We start from the raw sequence: 15000 nt of genomic DNA on the forward strand, positions 1-15000 counted from the left end.
ACTGTGGTTGGGTTTATACTTCAAAAATATTCCTTAAAGGGATAGTTCACCCAAAAATGAAAATTTGATGTTTATCTGCTTACCCCCAGGGCATCCAAGATGTAGGCGACTTTGTTTCTTCAGTAGAACACAAACAAAGATTTTTAACTCAAACCGTTGCAGTTTTCATTTTTGGGTGAACTATCCCTTTAAGAGCAAGTACATATAGGATGGTTTTCTTCTGATTGATGCACAAGGATTTGTGTTTCTTTATTGTAAAATGAAAAGGACTGTTTGGCTGTGAGCCCTCGGTGGGCCTGATCACCTGCCACGATGGGGAATCAAGTGAATTTGACTAGCACATGCAGCTGGACAGGTGACTGTGGAGCGTTTGGGTATCTGCAGGCAACAGTCAAAGATCCTCAAAACAACCAGCGTGTTGAACATACTTTTCACTTTAGATATCAGTCGAAGTATTTCTGTACAGATGCTTGTCTGACTCACCATCCGTCTCGACGTGTTTTCATGTCAGGTTTATTAAATGGTGCATCTGTATCATTAGGCCCACACAGAGTCTACACCTCAAAGCGCCACGAATTTCCACAGCGAATAAATCTAAACGCCCATCTTTCACACGCTTCTACATGTCCCTGCCCCTCGCATTTCCGTTTTTTTAAATATTCTGGCTAATTTTGTTTTCAACTATCAATAACTCTTATAGTAGCACTCTCAGCTCCATTTAACACATTTTAACATGTTTAAATGTTACTCAGATTTTCCCCCATAATCAATGTGGAAAAATTGTGTTTTACAGAAAGTAACTGCTGTGTTTCTCTCTCCCTGTAGTGTCCAGATTCAGCTTGCAAGCAGGATCTGTTGGCCTATCTGCAGCGTATCGCCCTGTACTGTCACCAGCTCAATATCTGCAGTAAAGTCAAAGCAGAGGTGCAGAATCTGGGTGGAGAGCTTGTGGTGTCTGGGGTAAGTCCTCATTTACTGAGAGGGAGAAAAGGACAGAAAGGCAGACTTGTGCCTATGTGGCAAAAAAACTAATTATGTGAAACAAAATAAAATTACTGTTATTTTCAACCGTCTGTACCTCCACGACAAGAACAAATCATGCTGGTAAGCGAATATATTTTCCTTTTTTTTGTTTTACAGCTTAATAGTACTTTCAGCTTGCCTATTTACAGCCCTTATTTTAAACTCTTTTTAAACGTACTATTTGGTTAATTTTAATTTGTTATCCTAAATTACTTTGTTGCATATATATAAGGATTGTATTTAGATTGTCTTTGATTTTATTTGTATTGTCAAAATCTTAGCCCTGTAAAAGCAAATGTAGTTTTTGAAGAGTTTTACCTGCAAAGATTTATGTCCTTTAATTTACAACCAGCTATTTTGATAAATGTTGGTAAATTAATTAGAATAGCTGGTTGTAAATTAAAGGACATAATTTTTGGGTTAAATACAGGGTATTTGGAAACCTGAAAAAAATGTAACGTTGAAATTAATAAAGTCTTTCAAAATTCTATAATGAATATAAATTTTAAATATAAAATATTTCCACTAGATATTGTGCTTTAAATGCTTGTGTAGAGTAAAACAAACCTGCAACTAGAAAATTGAAGACATTTGTATGGTATTAATTATGATCATTTAAATGTATTTATTCAAAAGATTAGTGCCTGACATACAAGCTGAAATATGTCCCAGTAGTCTGTCAAATTCTAGAAAACACAGTTCCATATCCAATAATAATGAACGACTGAAAGTGTCATGGGAATGCTGATTCATTGGTCAGAAAGTGTGGGAACTCCTCTAAAGGTCTTTTCAATTTCCTCTCAATTTGCAGGTGGACAGCGCTATGTCTCTGATTCAGGCAGCCAAGAATCTGATGAATTCTGTGGTGTCCACTGTGAAGGCCTCCTACGTGGCCTCCACCAAGTACCAGAAGTCTCAAGGAATGCAAAACCTCAACATGCCCGCCATCTCCTGGAAGATGAAAGCTCCCGAGAAAAAGCCGCTGGTCAAACGCGAGAAGCAAGATGACGGTCAGACCAACAAAGTGAAGCGGTCCTCTCAAAAGAAGCACATCAACCCTGTGCAGGCCCTGAGCGAGTTCAAAGCAATGGATAGTATTTAAGCGGCCTTTACCGCATTTCAGTAGATTATGCTTCAGAAGTAGATTGAGCCTTGAAATCAGTCAGATTTAGCGAGTACACATTTAAACGCATTCCTGTACCTTAGTCCACAATCTGCTTTTTTTTTTTTCATAAGCAGTGGCTATGATGAGTGCACTAAGGTCTATAAAGCAAATGTTATATTTTTACACTTGAATGCATTAATCTGCTCAATCTTTACACAAGATTTCTTCCTGAGGACAGGTAGGGGCATATGTTAAATTTCAGGCGTTGCCTCAGTTTATATGTACGTTTCCCCCTTTTCTAGATGACTATTGTATATTTTTTAAAACATTTAAGTGTATTTTACAAGAAGACTTTTTTATATATTTCACACTAAGGGCTTTGATATTGCCCATTACCGTGTGATTTTTGTTTTTCCTTCCATTCTTCATGCCTATGCAAACTCACTGTAACACTTGCAATACTTGTTTTGGTATGAAACTATAAAAGAAAAACAGACTTTGATTTAGTGTCAGTCTCAAGACCAAAGTCTTTGTATTTTGCTGTGCCTAATAAACTTTTTGATAACTCTTTTGTTTTATCCTTTGATTAACTGGAAAATAGACTAAGTTTGGTGAATGTTAATGCTTTATATCTTTAAAATGAATGATCCTGCATGGAAAACTGAATTGATGTGAAACTCGAGAAACAAAGTCAAACTAGTTGCTTGTCGCAGTCACTAGAGTTGCCTAAAGAGAGAATCTCAATAATGCCCTCAGTGATCTCAAGGAGCTGCAGGGCAAAGCTAAATGCGAATGAGAGTGTGAGAGCGAGCTAGTTCAATCTTCAGCCCTTTATTTAAATTCAGAAGACTGGCCTTAGGCCTCTCTTCTCCTCCTCCTTCCCATCCTCCCACCCCTCCATGACTCAGACACTGATTAAATGAATCAACGCACCTCTTATTCGGAGGAGCGCTCACTAAAATTGGAGAACTCTTGGGCTAAATGGGTGTGGATAGACTGGGCCAGAAGTATGTGAGCCACTGAGCACAATCTCCCCAAACGCCCCGAAGGAGCTTCCAAATCACAGCGATCGATATTCCTCATAAGGCTGCATTAGTTAATGAGTTATTGGCTCATCTTTTGAATATATCTTTGGGTAGGAAAACATCTCTCAGTGCTGCTGTGTTCATGTTAATTAGGTTTCTCTTGCAATGCTTGATTCATTGCGAGAAGCGTATGACCTCAAATGGAGTTGCTCAAAGATTTGACTGGTCAACGGGAAAAAGCTTTTCACATTAGTCAGAGCAGTGGGTGGTAAAGTGTTGCTTCTTCAGCTGCGTTCTAGCCATGCATACACATTTCTATTATGCATGCATGTGTGATGACTTCTTTGAAGTAGCTGTTCAGCACTTCCAACCTGATCCTGGCAGAAGCGCATTTACCTGTTTCTGCATTTATAAACGGTGTGTTGGGTCACCGGAGGTTACGTGACAGATGGCTTGAGAGATATTTTTGATTCGATTTGGGTTTATTGCAACTTAATTGCATGTCAGAGGTTCCTGTGGATTTAGTATTGGTTTGGGATTTGTTTTAATTTTTTGGCCCCACTTTATATTAAGTGGCCCTAATACCTTTGTACTTGCATAGTAACTAGATGTGTACGTAGTATGTAACCACAGTGTAAGTACACATAGTACATAGTATCTAGAGCGTTAATATTTCTGTAACTACACGCATGTAACAACCCTCCGAATGGTTTGTGTAAGTACAAATGTGTAACAGGACATATATAACTACATTTTGTAACAACAATATAATACAGATTGTGTCAAAGCAACTGAACAGCATTAATTAGGAAAATTGTGTGTCAATGATGCAAAATGACAATAGTAAACACAATTTTTTCAGTTAAAGGCAGTTCATCATTGAATTCAGTGATGTCTTCATTCAGCTCAGTTCAGTTTAAATAGTATCTTTGCAATCATTTGCAATCAAGTCGACGATATCGCTGGAAATGAAGTGTCCCCAACTAAGCAAGCCAGAGGCGACAGCGGCAAGGAACCAAAACTCCATCTGTGACAGAATGGAGAAAAAAACCTTGGGAGAAACCAGGCTCGGTTGGGGGGCCAGTTCTCCTCTGACCAAACGAAACCAGCAGTTCAATTCCAGGCTGCAGTAATGTCACATTGTGCAGAGGAATCATCTGGTTCCTGTGGTCTTGTCCCGGTGGTCATCTGAGACAAGGTCGGCCGCTGCTGTGTAACATCCGAGTAATTACATGGAAAGTGTAACACTTTCTTCACAAAAAAAGTGTTGTTAGTCCTGTTACACATTTGTACTTTCATTACCAAAAAGTGTTGTTACCAATGTCCTGTTACACATTTGTATTTACACATACCATACAGTCGGTTGTTACATATGTGTAGTAACATAAAGATTACAGCTGTAGATACTATGTACCAATGTGTACTTACACTGTGGGTACATACTATGTACACATCTAGTTACTATGTAAGTACACAGGTATTAGGGCCACTTAATATAAAGTGGGACCATAAAAAAAAAAAAAATGATAACACCTACACGCATTGTCATTTGTAACCGAATAGGAGTTTGTTGTAGAGGAGTGAGAAAATGCGAGGTCAGTTTGACATCAAGAGGGAAATTGGATTTCCAAAAGCACAAAAGAACCCTCCACACAGTCACGTTTGCGCAATACCAAAATGCATGACGGCACACATAAGAATATACAACTTTTGGTTACAAGCAACTTTTTAAATTTGCAACAGACCGTGTTTTAAGAGCTTAAAAGCCTGTCATGAAATATTCAGAGAAATTGAATTTATTGATTTGAAACCGTTTATTGTTTTTTTTGTTGAGCATCATGCTTTTATGAATCATGTAGTGTGATATAAGGAGAATATGGGGCTCATACTCCTAGAAAAAAGTTATTCAGAGGCCCAAAACGGAGTAAAAACATGTAATTTAGTGCAGTTTCAGTAAGTGTATATTTTGAAATATTACTAACTAAAGAAAATGTATTCATTTCAGGTCTATGACCTAAAGATGGACGTTTTTTCAAATGACAAGAAAAGGTGTTTTGCTTGCTGAAAAAGTAAAAAAAAAAAAAATCAATCAGATGAAAGAAAGCATGTAGTAGTTTTTATGTTGATAATTTAGAGGCCTCAGAAAGTAGCCCATCAAATATGATACAGGCTATATTGGGTTAAGGCACAACAGTTAAACTTTACAGCAAGGTTCAGGTTGTTAAAAGCATAAGGAATCATGAACTAACAAAAACAATACTTGCAGCATTTATTAATCTATTAATATACTGTATTATTGCAAGGTAATTAAACGTTTACGCATGGAACGTGAATTAATGGTGAGCAATAGCATGTATCATTTTTTTACCTAGATTAATGCTGAAAAAAATCTTGTTTATTGTTAGTGATGCCTAATGCATTCATTAATGTGATGAATTTAACCTTATTATAAAATGTTGCTGGAACACTTTCTATAAAGCTGCTTTGAAATAATTTGCAAATTAAATCAATCGATTCCAAATATAAATGTTTAGATAAGTATTTATTAAAACTATCAATATAAATGACACCATCAGTGGATTTGCAGCATTGACATGGAGCAGATCTAGTGTGTATGTGTCTTTAGGCAAACTGATTCCCCTCTGTGAAATACTTAAATGAGCTTGCTTCTATAATGTGGTGAAAGGGCTTCATATTTCTAATATAACTGGAGCTTACGCTTTTACAGTATGTTAAATCTTTGATTAATGACATCTGTTATCACACCTGAAGGTGGTCTATATCAAAAGCCTTCATGACTTTAAGTACGCCCATTTGCATTCTCTTGCCATTGTTTAAAATATGCTGTCAGACATCCAGCTAGTCACAGGTTATCAAACACTTCCCGAATAAACGTCTGAAGAATATGACATGACTCTGAGACACGCAAGTGAGAGAAATACTTATTTTCTCCAAGCGGTTATTCAAATCAAACTGCTCCCTGTTGTCAATGGCCATCAAGCGTTGCTATGCACCATATTTTACATGGAATATCTTCTGTCATGCCACATACATGTTCAAAATGATCTTGTTTTGTTTTTAGCCAACAAATCCACTTTACACTCACACAGCTCATCTATAATAACACATTTCTGATATTTCATTCTAGTGAGGAAAAGTATTGAGTGTCAAAGCTCTTCTCAGCCACGTAATGCACCTTTTCCTCAACACAGAGATTTTCAGATACGGAGTGATGTCCTCTCGCCCCCCCCGTTTCTCTCTCACATTACTCATACTGTCTGTGGTTGACCTTTCCCTCTAGACATTACAGTTCTCCAAATAGGAAATGTACTACAGTGAGGGAGGCGGAGTGGACGAGCTCTGTACAAGTTCACCGCTGAGACAAAGTGCATTTACACAGGGTCTCGCTGCTAAAGCAGAGCCCGAAACCTTGAGTTGAAGACGTCTATTTGGGGAAGCTCAACTGTATGAATTGATTACAAGTAGGATTGTATAATTTGTCGTTTGTTGCAAGATGAATCTGCAAATTGCTCGAGAAGCACAAAATAAACTTAAGGAAGCTGATTTCCGATGTTCCATTGTTCAGTTTTCTCACGGGTTCTTAACACATTCCTTTTCTTTCTCCACATTTTAGCAGCCCACATGCTCGCATTCTGTCAGGCTTCAGCTGACGCCGTCAGCTTTTATTTGGAGTATTTGATTCGAGATTCATTATAGTTGCTGCATCTGTCAAGGATGTGCAGTGCGTTTGACCTGACCTCCTGATTTCCCTCCAGTCCTTCAAACAATCAAAAGTCTCCTCCTTTTGTTGGAAGGTCATCTGGATGTTTCATGTATGCTGTTTGATGCTGAAAAACCTCTCCAGTTTTAACAGGAGTGCATCATTTGGAAATCTAGCTAAGGTCAACTTTACCTGCTGTTGGGCGGTGGAAGGTTTTTTTGACAGGTGAGTTTTTTTGGCATGAGAGCTTATTTTTAACTCTCTTTGGACTACCTTTCTCCACCAGACGACGGACAATGCCAAACAGTCAGATTGCTTAGGAAAAAATAAATAAAAAATTCAGGTTTAAACTTGATGTGCAACAGTATCACCTCACCTCGAATTCTTGTGTTTTCTCTCCCAGGATCCATCAGCCAACCTGATCGCATCTGAAATTGGCATGACGTGATGTGACGTTGAAATGTGATCAATCAAACAACGTGTTTTTTGACAGTTCCATCAATTGCGAAAGTATTCTCACGGCTTCCTGTTATGCTACAACAAATGATTCTGAGCCTTGACGTGTATGAAAATAAATGTCTTAGAGGTATTACCCTTCAGCTGGCCGTGAGAAGACAGGCAGCAAATTTAAAACCAGTCGCTCACACCTGAATCTCCAGGCATTAAATTGACTTAAATGAACGGCTGAGAGATTTCATTAGATAGTTGTGCTTGGTAACATCTATCTCTTAAACAACAATACTGTCTTTCACTGTTGCACACAAGCATGTAAACACTACACGGAAAGGCTCCACTCTTGCACATTAGACATTGCTAAGAGGGCAAGGCGACTTTAATTGGCACCATTTAGCCCAAGAGCACAAAAGAGAAACATTCCTTTTAATGCAATTACAATGAACTTTCAAGCTTCAAAAAGTACCATACAAAGTGGTCCATTGCATGTCTGAAGTCAAACGATAACTTTGTGCAAAGACTTGTGAGACTCCTCCAGAGTGATTGAATGATGTTTGACTTTAAGTGGATGAGACCAATTCATATACAAATCATTCAGACCAGTCTTGTGAACTGAATCAACTAATTCATTGAAAATATCAGACTTTAACAGTGCATTGACAAATTGGATGTTGCTACTTCTCTGTTTAGACACTTTTTTTTAAAAACATACTTAACAGGCCCAGTCCTCATTCTCAAATGGAAAAATACTAAAGAAATATATAGGTCCCTCTTTTTAATGCACTAACAATGACTTTCAAGTTTCAAAAGCACCCATACAAGTGGCCCATACTGTATGACTTGTGTATTTCTCAAGTCAAAGGATTACTTTGAGTGAAGACTTGTGGGACTTGAGAATTGTTAACCACAGTGATTAAATGACCGACTCTGTCTGAGTTAAATAAGAATTGGAGACCAATTCATGAATTAATCACTAAAATCAGTTTTGTGAAATTAATCATCAAATGATTCATTAAAAAGATTAGATGCAAATAATGATTTGTTCTCAAATTAGATGTTGTCACTTGTCACATGAACTTGGGTTGTCAAGATTTTCAGTGAACAATCATTTAAAGTATTGTCTATTCCTTACACAGAGCTTTAGTAAGTATCTGGATTGTAGAACATAGAACACAGATCATTTGGACTATTTATATCTTTTTTGTTGTTTTGAAGCTTAAAGGAACACTCCACTATTTTTGAAAATAGGCTAATTTTCCAACTCCCCTAGAGTTAAACAGTTGAGTTACCTGCTGCACCCATGGTACGGCAGCAAAGTTCCTTGATTATTAGACCGGAATGAGAGTATAGTTCCTAGCCATATCGGCCTAGAAAATCGCAACTTTTCATGTGCTACCGCCAGACCCGGAGATCGGCTGAATGGATTCGAAAACGGTAAAACTCAACTGTTTAACTCTAGGGGAGTTGGAAAATGAGCCTATTTTCAAAAATAGTGGAGTGCTCCTTTAACAGACCATGTCCTCATTCACTTTCATTACACTAAAATAGTGACCAGAATATACATTAAAATTCACACTTTTGTTCCACAAAATAAAGTTGTACAGATTTGGAATGACATAAGGGTACATAATGACAGAATTTTCATTTTTGTGTCATTTAACTTCCAAATCAAATGACTTGTAAATTCCCGTTTCTGAAACGTAAGGTTTAACTGGAGTTCTGCCAAAGGTTGTGCTGAGCCAGACCCATTTACTTAAACATCAACACATTTCTTTTTGTGAAGATCTTCTCTTCCTGTTCGTGCTCATATTCCTGTAATACGAACGCTGGGAGCAGTGTGGCATTAAATTAAGGGAGTCAGCATCCATAGCATTAGCAATCAAAATGTTCTTACTGATATACTTAAGGGAAAAACAAACATTTTGCTGTGTCTAAGCAAGCTGAGCTTGTGTTGGTTTTTTATATCCAATCTCTTTCTTTAATATTGATTTTGCTGAAAAACACTATGTAATCTATACTGTATCAGATGTACCTTAAACTAACAGCCTAGCTCTTTCCTGCTAGAGGTACACATGAGAAACGGTCTCTCAGTGCTTTGCTAGGATTTGTAATGGTAGGTTTTAAAAAAGTTTTCAATTGTGTTGAGGAGAGGGGTGCTAATATGTTTCTTTGTGATCAGACTTAGTAATTTCACATGGAGGACGATGAAATGGGTTCTTAGAGAAAGAGAAATTAAATCTCTTAAACTTGCATTTAAAGAGTCTTGTCAAGAGACCAGAATATTATATATTTGGGGGCAGGTTTTTAGATTTGGAGCAGCAAGAAGCCACTCTGAACACCTTAGCAACCACATTGCAATGCCATGGCAACCACCCAGAACACCTTAGCATGTTGGCAGTAAGTTTTGCACAGGCAGGCACCACTCACATTTCCATCTGAGAACCTGTGCTGCAATCTAATGTCTCAACCCTTTCAGCCACACAGACCAAAAAATATTCCAGGCAGAAGTCAGACTCAGAAAATGTGTTCGAGATTTCTTCAGTCAGCGTTAGAGGAATGGGCAGCGTTTCAACTGGAGTCCATCTGCATGTCCATTGATTTTCAGTACGGAACGGAAGCTGTGAGCAATCTTGTGTGGAAATACACAGTGCAGATTAATTCACAAGACGAAGACATCCTAGAACAGAACAGAGTTCATAGAGGCACCAAACAGAAAAAAAAAAAAAGTATTCTGTCTTGCTTTTCAATACAACCATGCTAATGTGTTGACTATGTTTATACAGTATATACTGTACTGTTGTTTTGTTATCAACATGGATGACAATAATGTATACAGTAGCCTAATAAACAAATGAACTGTCCTGCATATGATGATTTTTTATTTGTACACAATTTCTTCGCAATGAAAAACTAATACAAAATAGAAACAGGTTTCTAAGAGATCACTGATCTTGACCGACTTCCACATGTTAACTCTCACCACCTGTGTGTTGTGTGGAGAGCTGAGCACTTATTGCTAACACAATCACATTTTATCCCTTCTGTATGTTTTTAAGAGGAAAAAAACAAACAAACATCTGTTGCTTGCTGTGTTCAGATTGCCTGAAAACCAGTCAAAACAGCTATCTCTACACTGGTTGACTGCTCGCTGATGTTTTAGCAGCTGGGAGGAGAGACCTGCATCTTTGGGAGTTCATGTTAATTTATGTGAAGCCCTTCAAGAGAAGAAGGGTCGTTATTTAGGCCTACCTGTGAATTGTGCTTCCCACGTCAGGTTTATAGTGGCATGGCAATCAGCATAATTTTAATAGATTTGTTCCTTTTGTCTTAGATTTTATAATGTGTTTGTCATTTAGAATTAAGGGAGGTTTTGAAATCAATTGTGTGAGATGACACTTTTGGGAAAAGATTTCATTATGCATGTGCATAACAGATTTGCATTTTCTAAAGGAAATATAAATGGTGCAAGGCAGCAAAAGAATACTGATAGAGTTGTTAAAGGGGTCATATGATGCTGCTAAAAAGAACATTATTTGGTGTAATGAAATGTGTTTATGCAGTTTAAGGTAAAAAAAAAAAACACATTATTTTCCACATACTGTACATTATTGTTTCTCCTCTATGCCCCACCTTTCTGAAACGCGTCGATTTTTACAAAGCTCATCAGTCTGAAAAAGCGAGGTGTGCTCTGATTGGCCAGCTATCCAGTGCGTTGTGATTTGTGAACTTGTGAAAAAAGGGATAGAAGAGATAGAGACTGATGGTCATTTGCAATACAGATGGATATTTACAGATATTTATGAATATTATATATATATATATGATGTGTGTCTGTGTGTACAGTATATTAGGGTTTATTCACTTCAAAATAATAGCGAACTGTCACTTTAAATTACATGATCAGGAGGAAGTGACATCATGTTAGTGGAGCCATGTTTAAAAGCTGGTAAGTCCTACTTTAACATTCATAAGCTGTTGTTTACCGTGCTTGATACGATTTGTAGAGCATAGCATGTTTACTGTCATCACTGAAAACAGTGTTGTCTATTGAGTCCAGTATTTTGGACTGCTAATGATTTCATGCTAATGGTAGGAGGCCATGATTTTGATGACAGGAAAAGTGGCAGCCATTTTGGTTTGAAAAATTGTTGTGTTGTGTCACAAAATCAGGGCTGGGACAAGATGAAATGCAGATTCAGTCTCGTTTCGTGTGCGCATAAACATGTTAAAGTGTTAACCACTACTTTAGGCCACCAACTACATGCTTTTAATTCATTACATAATGTGTTTTCACAGTTCAAGTGCTTATCACGTAATTCGTTTAGATCAGTGGTTCTCAATTTCAGTCCTGGGGTACCACTGCTCTGCATATTTGGTATGTCTTCCTTATTTAACGCACTTGATTCAGATCATCAGCTCATTATAGGAGGGGGATCCATGAACTGAACCAAGGGCATCAGATATGAGAGACATAGAAAAAGTGCTGAGCAATGGGACCTCAGGACTGGAATTGAGAACCACTGGTTTAGATTAAATATGGTGGATGTGTTTAGAAATCAAGGCTGTTTAAAAACAACAGCTCTTTAAGCTGACTGGCAAAATGCATTTGTAAACATAACATGCGTTTAGAATACCTAAACTATATAAAAAGTATGTTTAGAACTGCAAAATTCTGACTACACATGCTGGTGGAGCCAGGGCCTAGCGTTTAGCACAGTCTGACACCGAGTCGTGATGCTCATACTGATTCAAGTGATCTGTCTACAAACATCTTTCAGTGTTTGTGTAAAATGTGTGTACAGTCACAGCTAGTGGACTATGATTTTGCTTGATATGAATTTACTATTCCTGCAGAAATATGGATTTTGTGGGTTATTTTATGAAAAGGTAAATACGAATGTTTGCGAAGTCTCTCATGTTATTATTTGTGGACATAAGAGGACATTTTGAAAGCAGCCCACATCTGACTCATGCACGCTATCTTTATGGACGGTGAAGCCGTTCTAACACTCCAGCGAACAATATTTTTCATGCTTGTTTTGTGAATGTCTCTCTAACACGCACACACATCCTGACTGCCTAACAAAAATGTTTTTAAAGTCAGTGTAACGCAATATTAAATGTCTTCGGAGTTGGTCACACCACAGAAAAATTCTATTAACCACCCAGCCAAATTTGAATGATTTAAAAAAAAAAAGGCAAGTAAACAAAATAACTTAACAAAAAAAATAAAATAAATCTGAACACAAAAATGGTGAAAATTTCCAGTACTACATAGTTCAAAGTCTTTGTAACGTGTTTTCAGTAATACATTTCTAACATTTATAATGTGTTTAGAAAGAATTCTCTGAACTGCCTTTACACTGACTTTAAAAACCCCCACTGGCTGAAGGTTTTTGAGAGTTATTTATCACACAACTAGTATGTACATATATGTGAGCTCGGAACAAGATATATACTTTTTGTTTATTTTCTCTGAAATAATCTCATCGAAGGTCGTGCTAAGATGATTCTAAATTGAATTGGTGGTGAATTGATGCTGAAACCTAAATGGATTAATTTGTTTTTAAGCTCTTATGGGGAAAAAGCCCATAAACGCCTAAATCATAATGGAATCATGAGTGAGGCTTAGACATTTATTATTATTATTTGCCAGAGATCAGATGCCTCTCTAGCTGTCACTGTAAAGCTGCTGCCAATGCATTTGATTTCGCATGTGGCCCTGTATGTGCTCTCTTGTCCGAGTCGATTTGTGTGATGTAATTACAGTAAAATGCTTTGTGCTGACTCTTTAATTGCTTTGCTGGAGTGATTGGTGGTGATCAAGCTCTTCATCATGGCATGCTGGTGTCTTCATTCAATGCTTTGTGATTATTGTGGCAAAAAAAGAAGACGTGTTTAATAAGCTATATATAGGGCCATCAGAAATGCTTTAGTTCTTCACCTCACGTCTACTTGATTCCAGTCGCACAGTATACATATTTATCATTCTGTCATTGTTCAAGTGCACTTAAAGGTGAATATAGACCTCCAATGCCATTTGAACGACTGAAAATAAACATGTGCGTCTGCTCCATACACTGTTGTGATATACTGTGTATATCATGCTGCCTGTCAGACGTCCTCACGCATACTGTAGGTTTACTTGCTCTCTTTTTAAATGGCTGTCATAGCTAGATGGGTTCAAGTGTAATTTATATTTTTTTCCAAGGCATTAGTCGCCATCATATTTACAGATCTAGATCACCCACTGGGTTCTTCTAATCGCTTTCCATTAAATTATGTTCTTGAAAGAGGTTGATGTGGTCTGACTGAAAATGTACTGCTAAATGGTGATTCACTAAATGGTAGTACATTACGGTTTCCACAAAAAAAATTAAGCAAACATTTGGGTACGTTTTTTTTTTCTCCTTAAAAAAGTTCTTTTGTTTGACAAGGATGCATTAAATTGCTCAAAAGTAACAGTAAAGACATTCTAAAGGTTACAAAAGATTTATATTCCAGATAAACACTGTTCTTTTGAACTTTATATTCATCAAAGAATCTGGGGAAAAAACTGTTAAAAAATTAAGCAGCAAAAGCTGTTTTCAACATTGATAATAATAAGAGCCATTATGAATAATTATTCAAGAACTAATTATCGGCTAATTGTTTATAACTGAGCTGTAGATCAGCTTTGCCATTACAGGAGAAGTTACATTTAAAAAAAAAAAAAGAATTTTTACTGTATTTTTGATTCAGTAAATGCAGCCTGTAAACTATTCACCAGTAATATATAATAATTTGTGCATATATATATATATATATATATATACACTGCCACTCAAAAGTTTGGGATCAGTAGGAATTTTATTGTTTTTTAAAGAAGATTCTTCTGCTCATCAAGGCTGCATTTATTTGATAAAAAATACAGAAAAAAATGTAATATTGTGAAATATTATTGCAATTGAAAATAACGGTTTTCTATCTTAATATACTTTAAAATATAATTTATGCAATTGAAAATAACGGTTTTCTATCTTAATATACTTTAAAATATAATTTATTCCTGTGATGTAAAGCTGAATTTTCAGTATCATTACTCCAGTCTTCAGTGTCACACATGATCCTTCAGAAATCATTCTAACATGCTAATCCATAATCAATGATGGAAACAGTTGTGCTTAATATTTTTTTGGAACCTGTGACACTTTTGTCAGGATTTTTTGATAAATAAAAAGTTTAAAAGAACAGCATTTATTTGAAATATAAATCTTTTGTAACAATATACACTACTGTTCAAAAGTTTGGGGTCAGTAAATTTTTTTTCTTTCTTTTTTAAAAATAAATTAATACTTTTATTCAGCAAGGATGTGCTAAATTGATACAAAGTGTTAGTAAAGACTTCTATTGTTACAAAAGATTTATATTGAAAAAAAATGCTGTTCTTTTTAACTTTTCTTTTCAAAATCTTACTGATCCGAAACGTTTGAGCGGCAGTATATATATACAATATAATTAATTCTAATTATTATACAATATAATTAATTCTAATTATTATACAATATAATTAATTCTAATTATTATACAATATAATTAATTCTAATTATTATACAATATAATTAATTCTAATAATTGTTTTACACATCACAAATCCAATTTTAAAAGTCGTTATCCACTTTTTTTTCTTGCTC

General features: G+C 36.3%; 1 protein-coding gene and 1 long non-coding RNA gene across 2 annotated transcripts in view; both read left to right on the top strand.

The window, feature by feature from the left end:
* Positions 1-2696, top strand: part of LOC107749776 (catenin alpha-1-like) — a 122593-nt gene extending 119897 nt beyond the window's left edge. Inside the window, exons 18-19 of the mRNA XM_016564951.1 lie at positions 826-960; positions 1835-2696. Of these exons, the coding sequence (XP_016420437.1) occupies positions 826-960; positions 1835-2125 (426 nt within the window). The 3' untranslated portion in view covers positions 2126-2696. The remainder of the gene's footprint in view (positions 1-825; positions 961-1834) is intronic.
* An 8530-nt stretch (positions 2697-11226) lies between these two features.
* Positions 11227-15000, top strand: part of LOC107749750 (uncharacterized) — a 28414-nt gene continuing 24640 nt past the window's right edge. The window contains exon 1 of the long non-coding RNA XR_001641078.1: positions 11227-11273. This is a non-coding gene — a long non-coding RNA (uncharacterized LOC107749750). The remainder of the gene's footprint in view (positions 11274-15000) is intronic.

The sequence above is a fragment of the Sinocyclocheilus rhinocerous genome, unplaced genomic scaffold (genome assembly GCF_001515625.1).
Source record: "Sinocyclocheilus rhinocerous isolate Xijiao unplaced genomic scaffold, SAMN03320098_v1.1 scaffold860, whole genome shotgun sequence".
Lineage (NCBI taxonomy): Eukaryota > Metazoa > Chordata > Actinopteri > Cypriniformes > Cyprinidae > Sinocyclocheilus > Sinocyclocheilus rhinocerous.